Here is a 25071-nt window from a genome sequence, read left to right as displayed (position 1 = left end):
CTAGCTGAGCCTCCTCTGGGTTTGAGACAGCAGGTCTGTGTAAATTTTGGATCTCAGGAACCTGGGGTAAGAGTCTTTCTCCATCAGGCTGTGCACCTTCCCCTGAGCTTGGTCAAAGCAAGAGAGGGAGGGCTCCTGCATATTTCTTCTTGTCAGCTCCCGTGTCTGGAAGTCTATGTTCACCTGGGAAAAGTAGCAGAAGAGAGTTTGGTACTGAGTGACCAGTTTGCCTTCTTCAAATGGCACATTTTGTCTCAGCTGTGGCTGTAAAGCAGCAGCAGAACCAAGTTCCTACCCTTGTCCATGCCTAAACAGCCCCCCAAATTCTGCGGGGTTTAGCAATGCAGCGTCACAAATCCTGCCCCAAATTTGGAAAAGTTGAACTAGATTTATATTGATTTGAGCACTTCTGAAATCAACTTACTTTTATTCAGGCTCTTAAGCACGGGTTTATGTAGCACATCTTCTAAAAATGCTGACTCAACCTAACCTCTCTCCTGTAGACCAAGGTTCCTCTAGTCCCTTTATTCTTCACTGCATGCCCAATATAAGGGTGAATGAACTTTTAGCTGGGTTTAAACTATTAGTACATTCTTATTAAACGTTTTAAAACTCTGGTGTTATAAAATAAATTGTTTGATTTTTCCCATAACAGCTTCATGTTACAATATCTCGAGCAGGGATTTGACAAAATAAACCACCCTCATGTTATGACTGCCGTTTGTTTGCAAAGCCAACAACGTGAGTTTTCCTATTTTCTTTCCCTAGCAAAGCAGTCAGCGTTTGTTAGGGTTATTATTTAAAACCTGGCTGAAATGATGTTATTTGTTGTTATTAACCCAGTGTCCAAACTTAAAGGAGTCTGGAAAGTAAAGCTGTCTGCCTTAACTCAGATGACAGCAATATAGATTAGCTCTCTGTGTCACTTAAGGGTCATTTCACATTCTAGCATGCCAAAATTATGACAGCAGGACCAAATTTGAGGAAAGATCCCATCCAATCTGCGCTCATGTTTCTAATCCGGATTCAGCCCTGCAGTCCTGAAAATCTCACCCAGCTTCATGAATAACAGCAGGAAGATGCTCACTGAGGGCGATGGGGATTGAAGCGTGCCCCGAGATGCCCCCATCACTTGGTGTAAATCTGGGTGCTTCTCAGTGGCCTCGCAATAGACTTCCTAGTTCAAAGATGAAGTAAAGAGAGCCCTTTTAGGGGGATCCCCTCACAGGCACCTGTATGGTGACAAGCACCCGTGCAATCTCGCAGGAGGACGGCCATGGGAGAGCAGGTGCAGTAAGCACCCTCCTGGTTGCATTATGAATACAATAACACAACCCAACATCACGACGCAGGATCTGACAGTCGCATCAGCCTGTCAGTACTTGAAAGAGGACTTAACGATTCCAGGCTTTGGGTTGTGACTGCACTTTTTGTTCAGCTCTGAGTTATTGCTCGCATCTTTTAGGAGGTCTAATTGAGTTGGGAGTTAGTCAGCAGATAAACACTCCTCCCTGGAGAGTCAACAAGTTAGTCATTCGTGGGATGCTCTTATACAAAATGTCCTGTGAGAAACAAGCCCAATAGCCTGCTCGGGGATTGATAGTAAACGAGAGGAGCAAGGTAAAATACTCCTAGGAAGATCGTAGAAGTTAGGAAATGTAGGTTGCAGTTGCCAGTGAACTCACTGGCTATGACTAATTTGCAAAGTAGTTGCCCTCACCAGGCGATGAGTCACGGCGAGCAGAGGCAGCTGTAGCAGGCAGGATGGCCTTCCTATCCTCCTTATCCATTCCTCACCATCACCTCTGGGAGGGAAGGGAGGGCTCTCCAAGCTCCCGGCACCCCGCAGGTCCCAGCTGGGGAAGATGGACCTGCTCCCTGCACCGGAGGGATGCTCTGCCTGCCCGGGGCGCTACCGAGGCGTACCTACCTCTCGAGGAGCCTGCACATCGATGAACTCCTCGAAGATCCGCTGGGCCTTGGAGGCCAGCTTGGCTGCTGAGCGGGTTTTCTTGAAGTCCTCACAGGCGAGCCAGAACTCCAGGTTTTCCTCGCTGAACTCTGTCTTCAAGAAAGCGCGGAAAGCGGCCAGCCCATCTGCAAGAGAGACGCAGGGAGTTACAACGGGAGGAGAAAGAGGGCAGGGAGCTGTCTCTTTAATTGACATCCTTCCATCCACCCCTGCCTACCAAAGACCATTTGATTTTTCTCCCAAGGGCTGCCATCCCAGGATGTGTCCATAACTTACACCATTGCATCAGCTGGAGTCTTGTGAGCTGCCATGAAGCCAAACATCATTTTGTTGCTCTGAAAAAGCGTTTTGCCAGCTAACATGGCAAAAGGCTTTCTTCGAGATTGGGGCACCTAACCTTTGAAAAGTTCCTCTTGAAAATGTCAAGCTTCAATGATACAGTCTCTTCGTCACAGCATCTTGTGCGTGTTAATGCAGCACTTTCTAATGTCCTATCTGTCATTAAGAAAAACCTTTAATAAAACATAGCGCCTGTGGACTTGTCTCCTATGTTTTCTGTCACTTTGCTTTATTGCCTTGTGACATATTTTTAGTTCTTATTTAAACAGAGGAAGGATCTTGGAGAGTCTAACTGTTACAGCTACAATAAAGGGGAGAGGGAAAGGACGTGGCATAATTACTACTTGTCTAGTCGGTGGTAAAAGTGTTCTTACCACTTGTTAATGCTTAGCAATTGTGACATTTCAGTAATGTAATCTGAGTCAGCCGGGGCAGATTAGAAATATGGAAAGATTTATTAGACAATCTGTGTCCTCTTAAACCCCTGCCTGGGCGTATTTATGGACACAGCTATTGTTTTTTATTTCCTTTCCCTGAATGGCACCAGAAGACTTGAAGTAGCTGAAGGTTTCACACATGCCCTTTCTCCTTCCTTTAGCCCTGGGATAAATTTGGCTCCCAATTTTTTTTTCCAGTAACATGTTTCTAACTTTACCTGGCCTTTTTCTTTAGGGTCTGAATATTTGTAGTTCATGACTGGAAACCTCCTGAGTCAGCACTGGCTACTTCCAAGCAACTGTCTAAAAATATCGACGAATCGGGAATGCACTCGGCAAGGTCAGACTCCCCGAAAGAGTGAGTGAGCAAGTGCATGTTTGTGTGGCAGGGACAGACAAAGGCTGATGACAGTTTGTAGGACCTGAACTCCTGCAATGCTGTGGGCTGGGGGCTCCACCTGCCCCCGTTCTGCTGCGGGAGATCTCGGCAGTGCTGCCTTCCCTCCTTCCTCCCATGGCAGGGGGCGTGGGAGCTGGGATGGAGCCCAAGGGGCGATGCCTGATGCTTGGTGCAGGTCATTTTCACATGTCCACAGCAAGCCCAGGCCCTCGGGGGACAGAGGCTGGCTATGCCAGAGGATCCATCACAAACTCCCTTACAGCTTTGCCCTTGTTTTCTTGCCTGCACCAAGTATGCAAGGAGAAGCAGCAATGTAACACTGCCCTTTTTCTCCCTTGTGTGTCCTAATCTTATTCCTTGTGTGTCCTGATCTTATTCCTGCTTCTCTTGTTTCCTTAGGTAATAACTTAGGATATGGAGATATTTTTCAGTTCTAGGTCCTGAGCCTCAGCCCTAAGAAATGGCCCCAGGTGTTGAACAGCAACTAACAATCCTGTTTCTGGCTGTGCATAAGTCAGTGGAGATGTCTGACTTCTGACTGCCCAGATTCTCAAAGGGAAAGGCAGAAAAGAAATTAGGCCAGACAGGACCAAACTACAGGCTAAACATCTCCACTCTATGTTTCTCAAAGCTCCTTCATTAATGGGCTCTGCACTGCTATCTGCTCCATCAGCACACTGTGCAAAGAGCACAGCAATCGGCAACTAAAACAGGTACGTCCCATCTCAGCTATGCTTGCTTCTTCCTGTCAGCCTCAGGAGGGACAGAAATAGCTGTATCGGACCAACTCATCCTGCCACTTCTTAATTAATGCATTTGTAGGAGAAGATCAGTGTTTCAGACTGCTACTGTGGACAAAACCAGGGCTTTTGTCCATGAGCACTGCAGAGCAATTAACAGTGCAAATTGTGGGTTCAGGACAGGGGCAATAACGTGACATTAGCCCCGGAGAAGCCTGGAGAGCAGAGAGTGCCAAAGGCATCTCCAGGAGCAGGGTACCTGTCAGGATCATGCTGCTCATGGCTGCTTTGAGCCTCTCTGTGGGTAGATAAATATGGTGAACGAGAGAGATATTTTAGGGCTTCTCCCCTTCCTGAAATCTAGGAGACAGAACAATTTTTCAAAACCTGTGTCCCCCTTAATGCCTATAAAATTCACAGGTCCTGTGTGGGAGCAAGTGGAGGACTTGAGAATAGAGCAGGGAGTCTTTGCAGGAGGAAAAGGAGAGGACATAACAGTAGGCTGACAGGTTTCAGAAAGACGAAAGTACAAAAGGGAGAAAGCAGCAGTTCCGTGAGATGTATGTAATTTTATATATCATCAGCTCCTAAGACGTTTGACATTAAATATTCCAGCACCCAAGCACACTGTTATGACTATTCAGTCTCTGCTGAGTGTCCCTGCAGAGGTCTTGCTGCCCTTTCTCTGTCCTGGTCTTTCCCCCCCACCGCCTTCCCTCTACAATAGCCTCAGAGCCCCAGCAGTGACAGAGGATCACTTGCAGAAATAGCAGCTTTGCATGGCAAATAGACTCTCTGCAAAATGTACTATCTTCTAAAAGAAGGAGAATTCTTAATGATTGATGAGGTGAGAAAGGTGTTTGCTTCAGCCCTGCCCCAGAGAGCAGCCGCAGCAGGTCCCTCCTGGGACCAGGAGGTTTCCATATGCTCAGCCTCCTGCTCTCACATCAGTCAGCTCCTTTTTATCTTGAAGTAAGTTTAGATGCAGGATAGATAAATAATAGTGTCTGGCTGTTCTCCACTTCTTTAAATATTCCTGTCGTGCCTTTTTCACAGCCTTTGAGGCTGGAAATGATGAGGCCGGAAATGATGAGGCCGGCCCTGGGAGGACCTTGCAGAGGTGGCCTTGGGTGCAGGAGAGGTCATCCTTGACTCGAGGCTGCCTGGTTCTCCACAGATTTCATCTTTAGCCTTTGACTGCCTGCCAGCATTTACAGCTGTGCCTGGCAGCAGGAGTTCAGAGATGGAAGCCCAGATGACTGCGCAGTAGTAAATCGCTACCCACAACTTCATCATGGAACAATGACAAATCTAATTGAAAGGGCAGGAGGACAATTAGGTATGGGCAGTGTCACCACCTGAGCTAGAATTTGACCTGGATGTTGACTTGTATCTCCTCCTGCACATGAAGGCTATCAAGGAAGCATGAGTCATGAATGATTAGCATTTCAAAGCTTATCCCACCCAACTGGACAGCTTTTTTGCTGGGGCAACCAGCACTGGATTGCAGTGTGATATGTGCAGGAGAGCATCACCTCTCAGTCAGCTTCCTGAAATATCCTGGAACAAGGTTGGAGCACCTGAGAAGTGCGATTCCTGAGAAGTGCGATTCCAAAGGGATGCTTTACAGAAAAAGCACAGAAATGAAAAGCAGGATTAGAAGTCTTCAGATGCAGTGTCAGTCAGCACAAGATATCCATAAAATGTGTAGCCTAAAGGCATAGCCGTTCAAGAAGACAGAGATGTACTGGTATAGGTGCATGGCCCTTCAAGACAACTATTGGACACTTATTCAGGAATTGGACTCAACAGAGTGGTGAGCCTTGCTTGAAGCCAAAGGAGTAAATCAGTACTGATAGAGCAGGTAGGATGAAGACAAAGAAATGGAGCTCTTCTACTGAATGTCAAGAGTCTGAAAGAAGAGCAGAAGACGTTTGCTTTTTACTTTTGCAGTGTAAGCTTCAAAATGCCCTGCTTTCTGTTCAAATAGACCAAGGGAATGCACAAGAGGATTGTCAGGAAGGATTGTGCAAGTATTTGTACATTACCCCATCCCAAGATTTTGCAGTGTACTGTACCGCTATCACCCTGCAGGTCACCTGCGAATTAGACAATTACAAGAATTTGTGTTTTATATATGGGAACTGCCAGGCAGATCAATGACTATGTGAGGATAGGGACTCAGATGCTCCTGACATCCCATTCAAATGTGTCCTTCAGGCCATGGAGAGTGGATCCTTTCCAGCACGAAGGGCTGTGGAGGAAGGGACCGAACTGGCTAGCACAAAACACAACACACCTCTTAACTAAGACAAGCTTCAGCAACATGAGGAAGAGCCAAGATTAGTGGCTTACATCATTCAGGCAGACAACTTAATAACCAAGCATTAGCCACTGTCAGAGTAAGAAAGCGATCAACAGTCATATATTTAATGCATGCATTTCACACCAATGGGGCAATCAGCACTTCGTGTAGGAAATAAAGGTAGAGTCCTTATGGCTGGTAGGTGAATGGATTAGCTCTGTGGAGCATGTTGGGTCCAGGGCTGAAGAGACAAGGCTACAATGCTCTGTACAGCATATGTACATGCTCTCACTGCTGCTTAGCATTGCTTTGGTGAATGTTAGCTGCCTGTCACCAGCACAATGCTAATGCTAATGCTGTTCTCGCTTAGAAAGAACCAGGAGTAGGTTGCGATATTCCTGTGCTGTGTAGGAAGAGGAGCAATGTGTAGACAACAGAAGGAGGAGGAGGACAATAAAGTTTGTACAGAAGAGCAAAGAGATCACAAAACGGGGTGGGGGGGGGGGGAAGGGGGGGCGGAAATCACCCTTGAGATAAAAATGGAAATTCAGTGCAAAGGTTTTCTGTGTTGGATGCTTTGTTGAAAAGTGACTAAGGGTTGAGGACAGACTGTCCTGCTGGATTCTGGACAAATGACAAGCCATGTGTCCAGCCCCGCGAGGGATGCAGAATGAGACATGCCATTGCTTGTATTTCCCCCCAGCAGCCTGTCAAAAGAAATCTCCATCTGGCTGACCAGCCTGTACCTCCTGGACATGGGTACAGAGGGGGTACTCCTCTGTTACTCACATGCATGCACACACACTCTGCGGACCACGCTGAGCTCCACTTCCCTGGGAGCCATTGCTAATCTGCACTGGCACAAAATGGGAAAAGATGCCAAAATCTAGCATGTTAAAACCACTGCTTTTGCTCCCCGAGCATCCAAGGAAGCATGCTACATACGACCTATCTCTTGCTCTCTCAATTCCCTGCTGCAAAGTAGGATCAAACTCTTCTGTCCCGTTGCTTGCTGCGCTCAGAAGCCCTGACCGAAGGGAACACTACTACACTGTGCTTGCGTCTCTTGCAGTGAGCTCAGACAAGGCTCCTGCTGTAAAAAGGGGATCAACTGGCTGACCCTATGGTTTCAAGTTGATTTGCTTCACCCATTAGCAAAAACAAGTAGGATATCATTGCATTTTACCTATTCGTCTGGGGCTGTCAATGAAATGGAGCTGAGCTGCATCCTACCATTCAGCACTGGTTACTCTAAGAGGGCTAGGCTGAGAGATGCTGAAGTCCCAATGCCAGTGCAAAAGGAAGGTGGGGGTGTGACAGAGAGCGCCTTTCTGCCTTTCCTACTCACAGTCTCTTGCTAATGTCAACACAAATTATTCTTTAAATGACTGGGGAATTAATCCAAATCGGACCACTCTATACAGAGGGGCATTGCCCAGCCCTGGAATCTCTGGAGACATGCAACTGCTTCAAAACCCAGGGTTTTTCAATCCTCCCCTCAAGATGCTGCCATAAGTAGCATGTCAGGATCAAACATTACCTACGGAGGTCATTCATTAAAACAATCAGGGGAGAGGGAAGGGGGGTGGGGGGGGCACTCCACAGGGCCAGCACACTTCCAGGGATATTTGACAAAAATCAGCATAATGACACTCTCCATAGAGTCTGTATAATGCATAATACCTGTTCAGGTCACTTCCATCTAGAAACCTCTTGGAGACCCATTAAAATGGGAAGTGGAAGAGTACAAGTTTTTTTGCCTTTCCCATAAAGAGCACCGCAGCCCTGCAAGCCTCCTCCATGTACAAGGGCAGCCTGCTCACCTTGGCACTTCAGAGAGTCTTTTAGGGAGCTCTGATCCACTTTCTTGCTCCTTGGAGCTCTTTTTTTCATCTGCCCAACGCCTTGCAATATTACCCACAAAGACTGCCCCATTTTCAGCTGCTACATCCAGCTCCTGAGTCCTACTTGAGCGCTCTGGGTTTTTTCCCCCCCAAAGAACAGGTTGGCTGGAAGGGACCCAAAACCACTGTAACATCTGACCGCAGCAGAAAGCGCCACTCAACCCCCTGAAATCGGTATCACAATCTCCCTTCCAAAATAGATGAACTGTCCATCTAGCGACGAAAGAGTTTATGACAGATGCGTCAAGCAGAAGCGGTCTACCTGCTGATGCTGTAAGTCTCAGGGGAAATTCTCCCTGAGCCCAGCTGGTGCTTAGCCCATGCCCCCAAGCATGAATTCAAATTTTCCCTGGCTAATATTGTTCACCTGGGCAGTCACAGAGAAATTAGGCTGAGACAGTTCTGTCCTTCTCTTGGCACTAGAAACACAGTATTAGCTGGCAGCTTTACTACAGATAGATGCAGGCAGGCCAGGCACTGCTTTTCTTACTCTGAAATTTTCGTCAGATAAGGCACAAGACTCCCTTACCTAACATCAGCACGTGTTTCTAACAGCAAAAATGCGACTCTTTTTGTTCTGTTTTCATAGCAGATCTTTGGCAATTCTTCTGTGTCTTGGATACAAGTATACATAAGGGAAACCACAATAATTTTACAAGACAATTCCTTTTATGGATGTATGCTCTTCTCTCTTTAGAGCAGTGTAACTGAAATAACACTTCTGTTTCAACAGAGCTTTTTGTATTTGCATCGTTATAACCTTTGACTGCCAGGCTAGCAATTCCAGAAACTTCAGGTGCAGAGCAGTTGTAATATATTCCTCTAGAAAGTAGTTTATTAAACAACAAATTTTTTTGTCACTGATCACCAGGCAATGTCACCATGACTGCTGATAAAAAAAAAGATTAATTTAAATTTTAAACATCACCTTCTGTTGCTATTAGGAACTGAATATCTTTCATTAGGTGCCAGAGAGTTATCAGAATTACTTTCCGTTCTAGAGACAGGAAAAATTCTGATAATTCATTTATCACTCTATAAGGCTAATTTATTAATAAAAACAGACACTCTTGTGGAGGCTGTTGGATGAAATAATTGAACTAAGGTTTGATTTAGCATTCACAGCAGTCAACTGAAGAGGGAACAGTCTGTATAATGTCAGTACATAGATGCGTAAATTCACTGGGTTTTGTAACCAAAGCACTTTTGCTGCAGTCTGTATCTAATAAGGAAGATTTTGACTTTTGCACTGGTGAAGGAGGAACAGGGGCTCGAGTACAGAATTGTAACGCTGATGTGAATATCCTGTCCTTCCCCCTTCCAATCCCCCAGGCACCCTCTAGTCTCTTTGGTGCATTTTCCCCTTCTTGTTTTGAATTTTGACAAAAGAAATGTTCCCTCTTAGCCATACCCATCTACACCATTTTTTTTCCTACTGGCTGCAAGAGCAATGATCTTAACAAGTTACTGCTGCTAAAATTATATATTGCTTTTTCTGCCTTGGACAGCCATCCTGTTTAAAGTTGTCACTTAATTCCCTGCCAAAACTGTTGTCATCTCAGTAGAAATCCAGCAAAATTACACTTTATTTAAAATAATAATATAATTCTACACTTATATTTTAAAATGTAAGTGCAGAAAAACCCTGAATCTCTAAGAAAACCAGACGGTTCCTTATTGCAATAAAATAGTTCACCGCCCACATTAACTTCTCCCCAACCTTAACTCGCTCTTGTTTTATTCTCCTATAGAAACACATTAATGAACCTATACTGTGAACTTTGCTGTCTCGTTTATAATTTCTCAGCATGAAGACGTTGGTGAAGCAGAATGATATTTTCTGAACAAAACTGATACGACTGATCTATTGAATGGAGTGAGGTGTGCTGATTATATGTTTGCATAAGGTTTCCGGAAATTTTCAAGTTTGCATTGGTAACTGTAAATTAGATCTTGCTAAGGGCTACCATGCATGATTTCTCTGCTACAGAGCAAGTTGTTCAAGGTTACTGAACCACATACAATGTTGTGTCGTAGCACTCCCAGCAAAGGCTGCGCTTCAACACGGCGTAGCTGCACAGCAGCTCGGAAGAGCAGCTGGAGGCAGAGGGACACAAGCTGGTGCCGCAGATCCCAGGGGGCTTTAGCAAGCTGAGAACCTGCCGTTTGCTTGTGTGGAAAGACTGGACCCAGGAGCACTTGCCAAGGGACGGTACGCATGGCTACAGCCTTGGGGTCCTGCCCCAGTGCATCCCTAGGAGCTAGAGAAGGCTAGACCTTGGGTTGATGACTTTATCAGTTGTGAGCACCCAGTCAAGAACAAAGCCAGGAAGGGAACCCACAGAAACTCCCTCCCTCACCTTTTAACCAGAGGACAAGTCCTGCCTATAAATGACTGTGACGGTTGCCTAGGGGGTAGTAAGCAGGTACCCAAGGGACCGTTCCTGTGCTATGCAATGCAATGCATACTTTGTTTGCCCTAGCTACAACCAGTATTAAGGGTACGAGGGGGAAAAAAAGGTAGAATTTGATCTCTACTCACATTTATGGGACAAAAGGACATCAAAAGAATCTGCCCATCTTGTTGCTTCTTCTGTTGACAGTCTTCTGTAAAGAAAGGAAGAGGCAAGTTACAGACAACCCATGGCCACTGATCCCCTCTGGGGCTGTTCGACAATGACACTGAGGAAGGCTGGATTCTTCTCACCTAACTTTAGAGGTCTACAATGTAGAGGACTCCAGGTGAGCAAGTCATCCTGGGCTCCCTTTAGAGTCAGTGAGGACTCCACCAACGGACTTGCAGGGACTTGACTCTCTTCACCTTACATCCCCAGGTAGGCAGGTAAAATAGGCCAGATGAATCACACCCGAAAAGGGACAAATTTTTCCTCATTGACTCTAAGCAGAGGCTCAGTGAACAAGTTCAGATGTAGACATTTACATTGTAAATGCCAAAACTTAAGTGAAACGAAATCCACCCCTGCAGAAGTGTTTATTTCTCTCTCCTGACTTTAAGGGGAAGGTTAGACTCTCAGCCTAGATGTAAGCAGTGATTTGTGATCAGATGAATCCCTTCCCACTCATCTCAAATCAGGACTCTGGATTGTCTGAAGCATCTACCTGAAGCGTTACGCAAACTAATACAGGACTTTTTGGTACTGTTTAATAACAAGGCTTAGCTAAGGAGGACTGTGACCTGAAATTGCTGGTCACCTCTTATACTGAGTCAACTGCTCAGACTTTGATTTGTGATGACAGAGGGGTAAATCTCGTCCTCAAATATTTGCAGACATGTCCCACATACAGCAGTGGGAACCATGCGTGTGTCCCGTCTCACGGGAGAACTCATGTCAATGATCCAGGTATTTTCTGAGGCTGTTGCTGCTGTATCAGCGCTGTTTTGTTTTCCCCCTTCCTTGTGGCTAAAAGAACTACTCAAAGCTTATACAAAGTACAATAAAAGGAAGATAATACTAGAGGGGGTGGTGGGCAGGGAGGAGGAGGACAGAAATGGGGTTGGGGTGGGATGCTGCAGCTATACTCACTTCAAAGCCCGGTTGGGCTTGTCCGGAAGAATAGCTGTGAAATCATTATATGAGTCTGATTTGTGAGACAGGCAGCCCAGGCGAGTCCTCATCCCTCTGTTCCTGTGGTCGATGTGGGGGAGCAGGGGTGTGAGCAGGGGAAAACCAAAGAAGATGACAATTATAAGTCTAGCCAGAATGGCAAAAAAAGGAAAAAAAAACAAAACAAAACAAAAGACCTCAGTGGCTCTGTGCCTCATCAGACCTGTGTCCTTGGTTCCCTCATCTGTGGGAGGGACCCTGAAACATCTCCAGTAAGATGCCAAGCAGATGCTAAGGATGAACACAGCACGAGAACAGCTGAAGGCTTACCCACACCAGTCATTCAGCTGCTCTGACTGGCAAAAAGGCTTTTAAAGGCTGTGCTTTGGGATGGTTTTTTGGAAAGACCTGCTCTGGTCAGGTGTGGGAGGACAGCAAAGGGTGGCAATACCAGAAATCAGTCACCACGATCCAGCAGCACCAGAAACAGCACAAATACCAGGGTGTGAGGGCAGGAGGAAGAAGAGAGTGAGCAAGGCACCTGGAAGGTGAGCCTGTGCTGCAGAGCCATGAGAACCCGGCCAGGATCCCAAGCAGCTTCTTTAGACTTAGGGTTACATAAGCAGGCTAAAACTGCCTCTTTTCCTGACAGGCTTACCCAGGCAGAAAATACCTTTATTGCTTTTTTCCTCTAAATTTCAAACCAGCCCCAGAGCCTTTGCTCCTCCGCTGGCCCCTCACATCCTTGCCAGCCCCCTCCTGGGATAGCCGGCGTGTCCGCAGCATCCTTCATTACATAACCCCGGGACGGGGAGGAACACAAGGGAGAGGGAAACACAACACACACATGCACTAGACGGGACTGGCATCGTCTCCTCTCAAAAACATATAGGTGCCAGTTAATGGTTTTACATGGTCTCTAGAAGGGCAGAGCCTGTGATTTGCCTCTCCAGCCCAAGGGCGTCTCTTCTACTAGATTCCCCAGACATCAGACAAGGCCATTCTCTCCTCTGGACCGTGGGAGGAGAATTTAGCGACCCAGTCTCTACTTCTCAGCTGCTGGACCCACTTCTGAGCTGGAGAAAGCCCTTCTCCAAGCCCTGCTACCAAACAGATGCCAGATAGTTTCTGTGACTGCAGAGGGAAGCACAGTATTTTTCCCTTCCATATGTAATTCTTACAGAACACTTCAGCACCAGTGACTGAGCCAATCTGTAGCACGCCTGTTTCCCCCTTCTCCTCCCGCCCTTCGGAGAGTTTCTATTATTGCACATTTTAATGTAATCTTAAAGCAAATTAAATGTTAATTAAATGCAATGAGTGTCTCCCTGGTGCAGCACAGGCAGCTCACAGTGTTTAACAAGCACAAAAACCTGGAGATCTTCAGTTGCAGAAATTGTTGCACAGCCCCAAAAGATGGACCCATGACCAGTGGTCTTGGGATGCTATGCTACATAAACCTCAAACATCAATGCAAAAATACCGTTTGCAAAGTGTGATGTTCCTAGCTGAGCATGTAGGACCTGCTGTGCTCAAACGGACACTGAGTCCACTATAGGATCTTTCTGGTACCTTTCCTGATACCTCCTGCCCCCAACCTTTCTCTCCCCTGCACTGTTTGTTCTAGCAAGCTCACGAATTTCTCAGCAAGAAGTGTGACATGCATTACCGCAATGCTGCTCAGATTTCTCTCTGATGTCTGAGATCAAGGGACTGCAGCAGGGAATCAGAGCGTATGGAGGATAGAGATGCTGCGCCACGAGCAAGGAGCTTGTCTGTCATGGAACACTGATCTCTAGGTGAGGACTTCCAAGACAGGACACAGGCGAAAGAGAGGGAAAGAAACTGGGTCTGGGGGAGATGGAGAGGCAAGGGAAGGGCGGGAGGGAAGAGGGGACACTGCAGTGAGCTGAAAGGCTCGCTGGACGAGGTACACAGTGACAGGATGGGCAGGGGTGAGGGATGCATCATGTCTTTTCAGTTACCTCCGTGGGATCAGTAAGGCAGCCATTCAGGCATCCAGTTATAGTTAACTCTTTAACTGGCTGGCTTGGACAGCAGTCGGGTCTGTTTGCAGGAGGCAGGAATGCAGAAAGGAGGGATTTACTGTTTCATGTCCTGGCACTTAAAAACATATCAAAGAATCCTCTGCAAAAAAAGGAGGGCCAGTTGTTCTCAACCCATTTGATCCTTGCCTCCTAGCATGGAAGGTTGATTTTTCAATGGAAGACGTTCAGAGTTGAGGGATGATCACAGAGGAGAGATAGCATTTCCTTCTAAGACCAGGACCGCGGGTTAAGTCCAGCTTCAGGTCTAAAGGGATTTGAGTTTGGCGTCACAGCTCACCACGGAGCAGCAGGAGTTGGCATTATCGCACTCATCATTCAACACCTCTGAAGGTCTCTCCTCAACAGGCAGAGCTCCGGGCTGACCTCGCTAAGAAGACCAAACTACCTCTTGTCCCTGTCCCTCCAGGTCATGGCTGATGTTACTGGCCAGGCATCATGGAAAAGCCGGCACTGCAAATAAAATAAGAGGAGGACTTCACGCGTCTGCAGATGCTGGTCAAGCACCATCACAGGCTCAAGCACTCACACAAAAATAACTCAAAGCATCTCCTCTTTGGGACGGTGGGAGCCTGCGGGGAGCCACCGAGGAGATGCACAGTCTGCAAAGGGGAGGGAAGGAGGGAGGGAGGGACAGAGGGAATGGCAGGGTCCCTGTGAGTCTTGGCACACAGGCAGCTGGTTGAACAAATCTCACATCAGAGAGTGAAGGTGAGGTCCACCAGCCAGGAGACCGATGGGACAGAGAGCAGGACCGTATAGTGAGCAAAGGGCAAAGTTCTTTTATTTGCCAGGACAGGGCCAAGCTCCAGATAACCTCCGTGTCCTCTTGCCCAGAGGGAACGACTGAGGGGGAGACAAAGGAACTGATGAGAGCAGAGACTGTGTGCAAAGGAGCCAGGACCCTGCTCTGCTGGGGCCTGGGGAGATCCCAAAGCCTGGGCTGCCCAACGCAACATCCCCTTTAAAACCTGATTACATTAAAAACTCACAAAGCCTCTTCCCAACTAAATTAATGGAACTGGGATTGCGCTACATGCCAGTGAGTGCATTTCCTTAATCCCTACCCTGACCGGCTGCTTCGATGCGCTTTAACTGAAATCAATCCTTGTAATTCCTTAAGCCCCTTTAAATTTCCTCATTAACAGCCTCACCCGCATATGGGGCCACAGCACATGATTTCCTAGAGTCCAGCAGCCCCTACTCCTCTTTCCCACTGCTGCTCCAAAGCGACGGCTGGAAGCAGAGACGGGTGCCCTCTCCCTCACAGCCTCCTCTAGCAGCCTGCTTTTTGGGGTACTGTTATGAAACAGCTTTCTGCTCGCCCCCACTCGCCAGCCCCCGCAACAACCACCTGCACAGCTGAGCAGCACCGAACTTCCCTGTGATCCCAAAGTCTGTCTGACTTCATGAACGTCGAGATCTATATTCCCCATGAAGGCAATCCCACTGCTAGGCTGACAATACCCACGGATATTTCCTCTGATTACAAATAAAGCCAGTCAATTATGACTTTAGAAATATAATCTGTGGCATCTGGTAAAGGCATCCTGGCAGGGGTCCATGGTGAGGTTTTTTGCCTGCTGCTCCACCATTCATCCTACCTCCCCCTCCTATGGAAGGACCCTGGTGGTCAAGGAGAATTGCCAGTCTCATCATGGGTGTGTTTTGGGGGTTTCTCCTTGGGAGACAGAAAGGGAGGGGTGTGATTATGACATTCAGGTTATCAAACTACCCCAGGAGATCACCTGAGTAAAGATAAAGAAGCCATCCCAATAGAAAAAATTAGCAGCACAAAGGTTAAAAACAAAAAAAAAACCCACCCAAACCATGAGATCTCAGGGGCTTCAAGAGATTAAGACCATCCATTCACATGCAGAGAAAGCCAGAAAAAACTGAACACAGAGGCACTGCAGACAGACAGACACAGAGAAAAAGATACTCACTGCCTTTGACCTGTCCGCTCTGCCGGTGGGTCTGTGCTGACAGCGTGGTCAGAGAGGATCTGGGGAGAGAGCAGAGCGGTCTTCTTCAGAGACAACCCCCTGCACGGGGTGAAAGTCACACTTGGACACCCCTCCCCTCCCCTCCCCACCTCCCTCCAAGCAGCAGCAGCCCGGCTCAGAGATCGCTCTCGCATCCAGCAAAACCCCATAGCAGCCTCAAGCCAGCAGGCTGGGGCTCTGCTGCGCAGCCGGCTCCCGCCGCTCATCGGCAGCGCTGCCGAGGAGCCCACCCGATCCGCACGTTTCGCTGCATCCCCTCCTCACCCACCTGGCAGCAAAAGCCCAGCGTCTCCCTCCTCGGAGATGGGGGACCGCTCTGCACGGGCGGCGGATGCCAAAGGCTGGCAGGGAGCATCTAGGGGTGGGGGATGCCTGCGAAAGCGCTCACTGTTGTCACCCTCGGTATGTTGGAATAAAGCATCCGCCTGCATCGTTTTAATCGGCTGCTCTGAGGTTTAGGGAAGGTTGCTGCCCTCAGATCACAGATCATCAGGAGTTGCCACAGACAGAAGGGATGGGAGAGTTTAATTAAAGAGCCCAGGTGTCAGCAGGGCCAAATAAAATTGTTAACAGGCAAGGGAGCACCTTATTGCAGGGCATGGGATGACAGAAGAAAAAAATCCACCTGGCAAGTCAGTGATGTGACCCCTTTCATCCATCTCCCCTTCTCTCACCTGTGTGCAGTCCTGCTTGCTCCCCACCCTGCAGCAGGCTCCCTGCAACCTCCCTCAGTGTGCTCGCCTTACAGTATAGGCTCCAGCTCCCTTTTCTCTCCTGCATCCGCACCTCCATCCTCCAGAGGATGTATATGGGATGTCCAGTGCACCCCAGTTACTCTAACAACAACCTAACCCATGGCATCGACATGGTGGGGCTGCAGCTTGGCCCCCCAGCTCTGGGCTTAGCTCAGCCATCAGTAACAACACCTGGGTGTCGCACAGGCACTGATGTGGGTCACTGACTCACTGAGGGCTCAAGCCATGGGATCTCCATTGCTTTTTTGATCCTGACAAAGTTGATGGATTAAAAAAAAAAAAAAAAAAAAAAAGTCCTCTGCAGTTAAACAAGTAATTGCCTTTTTCCTGGAAACTAGTAGTCACCTGCCTCTTCTCTGCTAAAACACTGCTGGGCCTGACATCCTGGTGCTACTAGCAGGAAACATGTCTTGAGACAGCACATTATCACCAGGCAACATCTCTGGGGAAGGACAGAGTCCTGCAAAACTTACTACAAAAACACAGGGCTTAGCACTGCAGCAGTGATCCCAGCTCTCCATCATCTTCGATCCCCTCCTTCACAGCTCAACTTGGCAAGGAAATATTTGCCTTGTTCTCATCCTCCCATTGCAAAGCCCAGGTCATCCAGACTCAGATTAATCTTGTCTCCAGTTATCAGAAGACAAGCACTGAAAAAAATGCCGCAGCTGATAGAATCTCCTCTCAGCCAAGGTCAAAGGTTGAGGTTCATCTTATGCCTCTGGTACAACAGGCCGGTTTGTTCAAGTTAAATAACAGTCAGCTTCAGCCCTTGCCCCGAACCCAAGCCAAATTTCATACATCACCACCAAGGCTTTAACTTCCAACATGTCACTTTTGCTTTAATACATTTCCACACTTCCAGGTTCTCTCTGGGCAGCCGCAGGATGTTGCGAGTGACAACATTTTCATAATACTTCCAGGACATCCCTCAGATCTCATTTACACACAGAGACGTTGTGGGGTGGAGGAGGTCAACAAAATGGTCAATCAACAAAACTCTAGATAATTCTGGTCCATTATTCAGATACCTGATCTTTGCTTCAGTCTCAAACAGATCAAAAACTCTGATCCACTAACTCTGGACGGGACAGATCAGAGGACCACATGAGCACTCCTGCTCCTCCTCCTGCTTTTATGCCAGTTTTATATCTTGCCATTTCATAGCCATCACCAGTATGGATAGAGACCCCAGTCCCTATTTCTCCAGTACGTCAGTACACCCTTTTTGTGACCTCAGTGAGACCCTGGAGCAACCCACAAATGACTCTGAAGATCAACAGTTTTTTCTTCTTGTTTCCTGGGCCAGGTGTGAGTTAATAGAGAACAAAAATAAGTGAACTGTGTTGACACAGGCACTATGGGATATGTAATTAAATTGCAGATAAAGAGAATTATATTTTTACAGGGTAATATTTTAGAAAGCTTCTGTACAGTAGGAGAAGAGGTTTATAGCAAATTCCTTCTCAAATGGCCCTCCTGCTTCTGACTAGTCTGTAGCTTCTATTTAAAAGCTTTTAATAAAATAACTCATTTTGATATTAGGCTTGAATTCCATCCAAAATTTTAAATCTCTCCAAGAAATACTTTAAAGCAATTTCCTCATGACCTGCTAACAGCAAACACACAAGCGGTGAACGCGTGCAGCATTGGGAGTGTTGGCTGTCACTGGACAGCATGGAAGGGAATTTGCCAGCCTGTTCCCAGGACATTAATCTTCTCTCCACCATCTCCAGGGTCCTTTTCACCCTCCCTATTATTTTAGATACCTCCCTGCCTGTTCTGTGTGTTTTGTCCATTGATCATCGTTCAAGTGCTTTTTACCCAAAAACTTCTTCTGGACCCAACACCTCCACCAGTTTCACTTGGTCCCAGTTTCTGCCCACCCAACTGCTAGATAAAATTGCATGGGCTGAAGACATCTGTTCCTTCCAGTACGGTTGCCCTCACATATCCATCCGGACCAGGAAGGCAGCTCTGGCTGGTGGTTGTGTGGCTTTTGCCTCTCTAGATACAGGTATGTTCCTCCCAGGGCTGGCAGCTGGCCACCCTTCTCAGTTTGGAGCTGGAAGATCAGAGGATGCCTACACTGCCTAGCTCATTTGCTTGGCTGACATCTCCAGTGGGTTTGCCTTAAAAAAAACTCCTTCACCTTGACGTTTAAGCAGACTTCTCCCTATCTTCTCACTCTTGCTCTGTGTCCTCGGGTGTCTGCCGCTGCTCTGGGATTCCATTATTTTATGCTTAACGAGCTGTCACGCCAAGCCTGCCGCTGTCGCTTCCACTTCTCATTTCTGACTTTGTGGCCTTGTCATATTTACAGTGATCCGTGCCACAAGGGCTTTGAACTTCTTTGGGGTTGCGTTCACTCTTACTTTGAGACTTCTCCTGGTTCTGTGCCAGCATCTCTCTTTTCTAGTACTGTGCTGCAAGGAGCTTGTTCAAGGGTGTGCTTCATGACTTGCTAGTCCAAGAGGTTTTTCCCTAGTGCCAAGAAAGTGCTTCTTCAGACTGCTCTGATGTTTGGCAGTTACATCGCCACAGCTGAAGTCATTTTTCGGTACATTTTCATGAGATGCTGTTGCCTCTGTGATCTCTCTGGAAGATGCTCGGTGATGTAGGCTCTATGACTGCAAAATGCCAATTACATGGGGCCAGCTGCCTCCCACAGTAGTCACTGCTTTGGGAATTCAGGCGACCTGCATGCTGCAAAGCCTGCCTTTGGCTCAACCACAAGCCTCCAGCCATGGTCCGCTTCTGCTGTGACCCAAGGGAGCTTTGTTTTTTTGCTGGAGTACTGGAAGGAACAACCACCCTTGACCTGGAGTGACAATCCTAGCAAATCTCTCATGACACAAAGTGTCATTTGATCTCCTCCATGGTCATTCAAAATTTATCCAGAATTTGTACCTATGTGGGCCCAACCCCAAGGTCATTCAAATTAGCAATTAATTTATCTCCAGAGCTTGCTGTTCTCCACCACTGTTTGCAATTAAAGCTGGAAGAAAACTGTTAGTAACTGACATCTAACATGCAATGCTTCTGTCTCCCAGCCTGTGCCAGGCTGCCTGCCTGCTTGTTTGAAGGTCCAAAGGAAAACACACTTCATCCAGCACGAGGTGACTGTCTTGGCAGGAGGGAGTTACGACTGACATGGATAGCTTCCTAAACTGCAAAACAAGCCACAGGCTTGTCTTACTTGTGAAGAGAGCCACGAGAACAGCTCCCCTTCTAAAAAGGGAGCTCCAGTAAGATCAGGAAACATCCACAGATTTAGCTCAGAATGTTTTTAAGGGGTTAATTTTTCTATTCACCTTAAACCTCCAATAATTTTCCACATCAGCCCATTTCCAAGCAGGAAATCCTGAAAGGTGAAACAAGGAGAGCTTGAGTTTCAGGGGTAGGTGAGGAAACCAAGCAGCTGATATACTGGATGGGGGGTTGATAAAAGAAGCCACCTCTCATGTGCTGAGACAGGGCAGGAGATAGGAGACACCCACTGAGTTGAACTCCCCTTGAAAATAAAAGACTGTGTTTAAAAATAAAAACGAGTTATATAAAGTGTGATCCAGGGTTCTGTCTCTGGCTTAGCTCGAGAGCATGGCAGCTATTTAAGTTCTTCCCTGTGTCAATGATAAAAGTGTCTCCCGGACATGTTTGCAGCTCTCGGGCATTGCAATTGCTGCAGCAGAACAGATGCCTCCGCTACGAGATGGCTCCTGGCCCCAGCCTGCGTGCTCCCGACTCCCTCCCCAATTCCTCCAGGCAGGTAGGACGCAAAACCAACAGCTAAGCAGTGTGGGAGGCTCGGGGCTGAGAGGGGCAGCGCACGAGACAGGAATCAAGGGGAAGAATTTCTCCTTTAAAGCACTTTATTACGATTTCATAATTGTTCTCTGAGGAAACATGCTGCCATGCCCAGGAGCAGTTACATGTAAAGAAGCGCGTCGGTGCCTCTGCGTGTGCGTTGGAGAGGATGCTGTTAGTGTGGAGCAGGGAGGCAGAAAGGATTGGAGTTGACACAGAGCTGCTCTGTGCAGCCTTGGAGTCGTCCCAGCTTTCAGCATCACTGCTGCTGTCAATATGGCAGTGTCTGTAACGCAGTTGGTGTGTATGGCTGGGAAGCAGAGACAGATCCACCCCGACAGACAGAGCTCCACAAAGATCCCCTACTGCAGATGCTCCGTCCCTTGTATGTTTTGAGATCTGATGCTTGAGACAGGCCAGGGTGTGAGGCTTGCTGACAGACGGGGTTAATTTTCTGCTGAGAGATCATTCAAGGTGCTTGCAAGAAGCCTGCATTTTGCAAGCTGAACACTGCAAACTAGTCATTCACCGAACGTTAGAAATCAGCCCCGAGATCTTGGGGTTGCAGTCACAAATCCATTTATGACTGACAAGGTCTATGCTGCTTTGCTCTTATCACTGTTATTTCAGACTCAGGCTTACAGGGCATCCAGGTCCCACAGCAAGGATTTACTGGGGCTATTAACTGCTATACAGACACACAACATGGCACTGGGAGGTCATTCCCACTGCAGCAAAACACCTGAGCACGTGCTTAACTTTAAACATGTGAGCAGTTGAATGGATGCTTGTACGATGAAATACAAACAGAGTTAACCGCATGGGTGAGCTGGGATTTCTCTTTCATCTCTGGAGGCTGCTCTTCTAGCCTTAATTAAAACATAAATGAAGTGAGTTAGATGGGCTCACCCTCTTTCTCCAGCTGATGGGGGTTATTTCATAAAAATGTCTGCTGCATCCAGCACCAATCTCTCCTCAGGAGACTGGCCTGCAATCACCGCTTGCGTCCTGCCAGTCAGGATAGAGATGCACACCAAGCTCTGCCAACGCCTGCACCGGTCAAGCCCTAAGGACTGGGCAACATCCCCAGAGCCACGTGGAAGCACTGCAGGGCAAGAGGCCAGGCTTGTCTTGCCAGTGCAGACAGTGCTACTTTAGAGGAGCCTGGGGCTGCAGGAACGAGTCTCAGAGAAGGGCAGCACAACAGGACAGCAAAAGCACAGCCCTTTATGCAATGTGTACGCTCCCCAGATGGAGGAATGCAACTGCATTCCTCTGGCATCAGGTGCAGTGATAGTCAGCCACAGAGAGAAGATGCTAGCAAGACCGGTCCCTTCTATTTCTTAGGTGTGCCAAACTAACAGCTTATTCCCCCCACCCGTCAAACAGCAAAGAGATGACCCTTGCCGCTGCAGGGATCCCCATGAGTTACAGCAGCCCCGCAGTCAGGGCTGCAGGAAAACGAGCCCCCTTGGGCTAGTCCCTGGTTCTTCCCCCAAAGAGTGCACACGCTTGTGCCATCTGCAAGTTTTCGCTACAGCCTCTGCTCAATGCAGTTCTCTTGCCTCCAACATGTTCTCCTTTCGCTCCAATTAGTCTTATTTTTAACTAGCTCAGCCCCAGTGTTCAGCCTGGGTGTTAGGCACAATGTCACAGATACCCAAATATTCAAAGGAAATACAATCCACCATTTTAAAATAACAACAATAGTGAAGGCGGGGGGGGGGGGGGGGAATGAAAAGGCGGTGAAGATCTCAGAGCTGCAGGCACCAGCACAGACTGTTGTTTTCTCCCACCATCAAAGGCCCACTGCTAATCCCATTGAAACGGAGATCACCCCAGAACCAGTCCTGCTCCTGTATCAGCGCAGCCAGGGCTGGGCTGGGGTTAACGTAAGACATATGCTGCTCTCTTTCCCCGCCTGCTAATTAGAAGCGGTGTCTATGTCTCTTTGACCATTCCTAAGATGCCACAGGAAGATTAATGCACTGGGAGAAGTGCTGCCGTGACATTAATAGGGGTGACATCTGAGCAGCACCCTTCCCCTCCCACTTTGCCTGCAGAGCCATCCTTCCCCCCAGAAAACTGGGGCAGGAGCAAGTAACAATCCCTCCCCTGGGGCCTCGTAACCAAGCAGAGGACCACAGGGCCTTTCATCACCCACCAAGGCCCTCCTAGCTCTTACCTGTCTTGCAGCTGGCAGCAGGGTGGTGGCTACGTGGCTTTTGGTGCTTAATGGACATGGCTGGTTGGGACCCTGAGGAACAGTGTCTGCAGACTCCCGGTGCATTGGGGAGGGTGAAGGACCCAGCCCAGCCACAGTTCTCTCTGGAGGAACAGCAGCACCGTGCCACTTTTCCTGGCTCCCTAGCCCTGCATCTCGTGAAAAGAACAAGAGCTGGTGGAAGGAGGGGGTGTACAAAAGAGAAGGGGGAGAAGAGAGTGTGCGTGCTCTCACAGATGCACACACGCAGAGCTCGCAGAGGCTTGTATAGGATAGCACTGCCTGACTTGCTCTCATTATTGCCACAGGCTGGCTGCTGCCCATGGAGAACTTGCCAGCATCCACTGCTGGCCAGGGGTATGGTGGGGAAAAGGGACAGGGAAGAGATTAGGACCTCGTGGACCATCAGAGCAAGGAACATTGCTGCCTGGGCACTGGGGGCTTTGTTGTCTTTGTTTGCTTTTACCTGGGAGGGGAAGGGCTGTACTAGAGGGCAGGAAGGGATTGTGGTGAAAGAGTTCAGCTTTTCCTTGATGACTCCTTTTCTCCTTTGAACATAAAAAATAAAAAAATTCCGCAACCCCAGTCCTCCTCAGCTGCGCTGAGGGATGGCGTACGGCTAGCCTGACCCAGAGCTTTTAAAGATGGCATTGCATCAAGACAGACAGAACGTGGGATGTACATACCCAAAGCACCAGCATCATTTAAAGCTCAGCCTCCCCCTCTCATTCCCATTCCCGGGTCGTGCCAATACAGGTCCAAAGGCATGGTGGGGCTGTTGGAGGGTGTGGAAAGGCACTCCAGCCATAACACCTCCCATTTGCATGTTGCACAGAAAGCTGCGTGCAGAGCTGCCTGCAGTCCCTGACACTCTGCTGATCTGCTGCAATGACAGACCCAAAACGCCAGGGATTCAGAGATCTTGCTGTAATCCTCTCCGGAGGGGCACCAATTCCTCATTCCACAGATTTTTACAATGTGCTTTTCTAAAGCATCACATGCTTAGAAGCGCGTGCCCCTTTGGAAGGAAGCAAGAGCTTTGTGCCTCATGCCTTTTTCAGCTTTTTGAAAGATCTCACACCACTTCCCCTCTTCTACCCTAGCGGCTTACCACTCAGAGGGGCTGGGTCTCACCTGGGGTGCTCAGTTTGGCCAGAAGGATTAAAATGAAAGCGAAGTCAGATGCTTAAGGTATTATACCCTCCCCTGAAACCCCCTAGTCACCCCTTTACCACAGCTCCCTACTCTAAGGTTTCCCACTGGTGATTTCAGAGACACATGGATATCTAGCCATAGGGCTGCTGTTAATAAAATTCAATGGGTATGATGCACTGAATTAGAAGTGCAGAAAGTCTCCAAGTCAACACCCTCCACAGCAGCTAACCTGAGAGTACACCATGTTGCCAGGTCTGTCTCTATCTCTAAGTGACTATCTTCAATAATACACCTTCAAGACTCACCTGAGATCACACACACGTGTACAGCAGAACAGGACAGGACCCAGTCCTACTGAGTCAAAATCTGGCACCCCAACCACCTGCCCGCTCAGCTGGCCTCAGGACATTGGTGCCCAGCTCCAGGAAACATCTCCCTCACGGATCACTCTGCCAGGAAATGTCAGAACATATTTCAAGTCACAGCATGCCATCAGTCCTGGAATAGAAAAGGTCTCACTGTGGATCCATAGCTACGAATGGCTTCTATGACCGTAGCAGCAGATACATTGGCCCAGGGGAAGATCATCTGAGGACCTACAACAAGGTATCCTTATTTCCCCTGCAACAGGAGTAAGAAGCCGAGATTTGATGCTATGTCAAGATCCTGGCCATTCCCCCATCATGGAGAGACCACAGCAGCACTGGGGAGCTGGATCCCTTTAGGCTGCTGAAGTAGGGAGTAATATCACTGCAAGGGGGGGTGCAGGCATCTGTTTCCCAGCCCTGTGCATCTGTATTACTTCTATCACTAATAAAGCCGCCCAGAGTCTCAGTGGGTGCAAGTCAGCTTTCTTACACCCTGGGGCTGGGAGATTTCCAAATGACATCCATTCTCTGTAGGGCTGTTTTTAATGCAGATATACTGCAGTGCAATCTCCCAGTACATTCAGGGGGGCGGGGGTGAACCATCTTTGGGGAAAATAATACCCACACCTGTGTCTTCTGGGGAGCGAGGAGCCATCTGCTCTGTGCCCCAAAGCATGCAGCCAACCTTCCAGTCTCCAGGACGCTGTGCAGCGTGCCAGGGAGGCAGACCCTCCAGCATCCTCACAGCCATATGGCTGGGGTCCAGCTTTCCCTGGGGGAAAGGACAAGGCACCTCTGATTGCAATGCAGTGTCCAGGACTCCGCAGGGTCGCGCCACTCGCAAGGGGACACCGTCAGTGCCACTGTTGGTCACCACTGTGAAGGCTTTATACAGGCAGGGATGGCTTCTTCCTGGGTGAGCCAGGATTTCCAGCTGCGTGTGAAAAATCAGAGGGTTTGTTTTGTATGTGTGCGAAAGCCTAAACTCAGCGAGCAAGATGTTAATTTGTGAGGGGAAAATAGGCCA

At 48.2% G+C, this 25071-nt stretch overlaps 1 protein-coding gene across 2 annotated transcripts; it reads right to left on the bottom strand.

The window, feature by feature from the left end:
- RGS8 (regulator of G protein signaling 8) lies at positions 1-22587 on the bottom strand. Of its 2 annotated transcripts, XM_072867415.1 has the most exons (6): positions 22483-22587; positions 15676-15734; positions 11643-11744; positions 10640-10704; positions 1931-2097; positions 1-183 (listed from the first exon to the last, which is right to left on the bottom strand). In XM_072867415.1, the coding sequence occupies exons 1-6, from the start codon at positions 22585-22587 to the stop codon at positions 1-3; spliced, it is 681 nt and encodes a 226-aa protein (XP_072723516.1). The 2 variants fall into 2 exon arrangements, with proteins under 2 accessions (XP_072723516.1, XP_072723517.1); XM_072867416.1 differs by lacking the exons at positions 15676-15734; positions 22483-22587 and adding an exon at positions 13649-13674.
- Between the last annotated feature and the right edge of the window lie 2484 nt (positions 22588-25071).

Source organism: Ciconia boyciana, chromosome 7, assembly GCF_034638445.1.
Source record: "Ciconia boyciana chromosome 7, ASM3463844v1, whole genome shotgun sequence".
Taxonomy (NCBI): Eukaryota; Metazoa; Chordata; class Aves; order Ciconiiformes; family Ciconiidae; genus Ciconia; species Ciconia boyciana.
The sequence above is the reverse complement of the archived record's forward strand: the minus strand, read 5'-3'. Positions and strand labels throughout refer to the sequence as shown.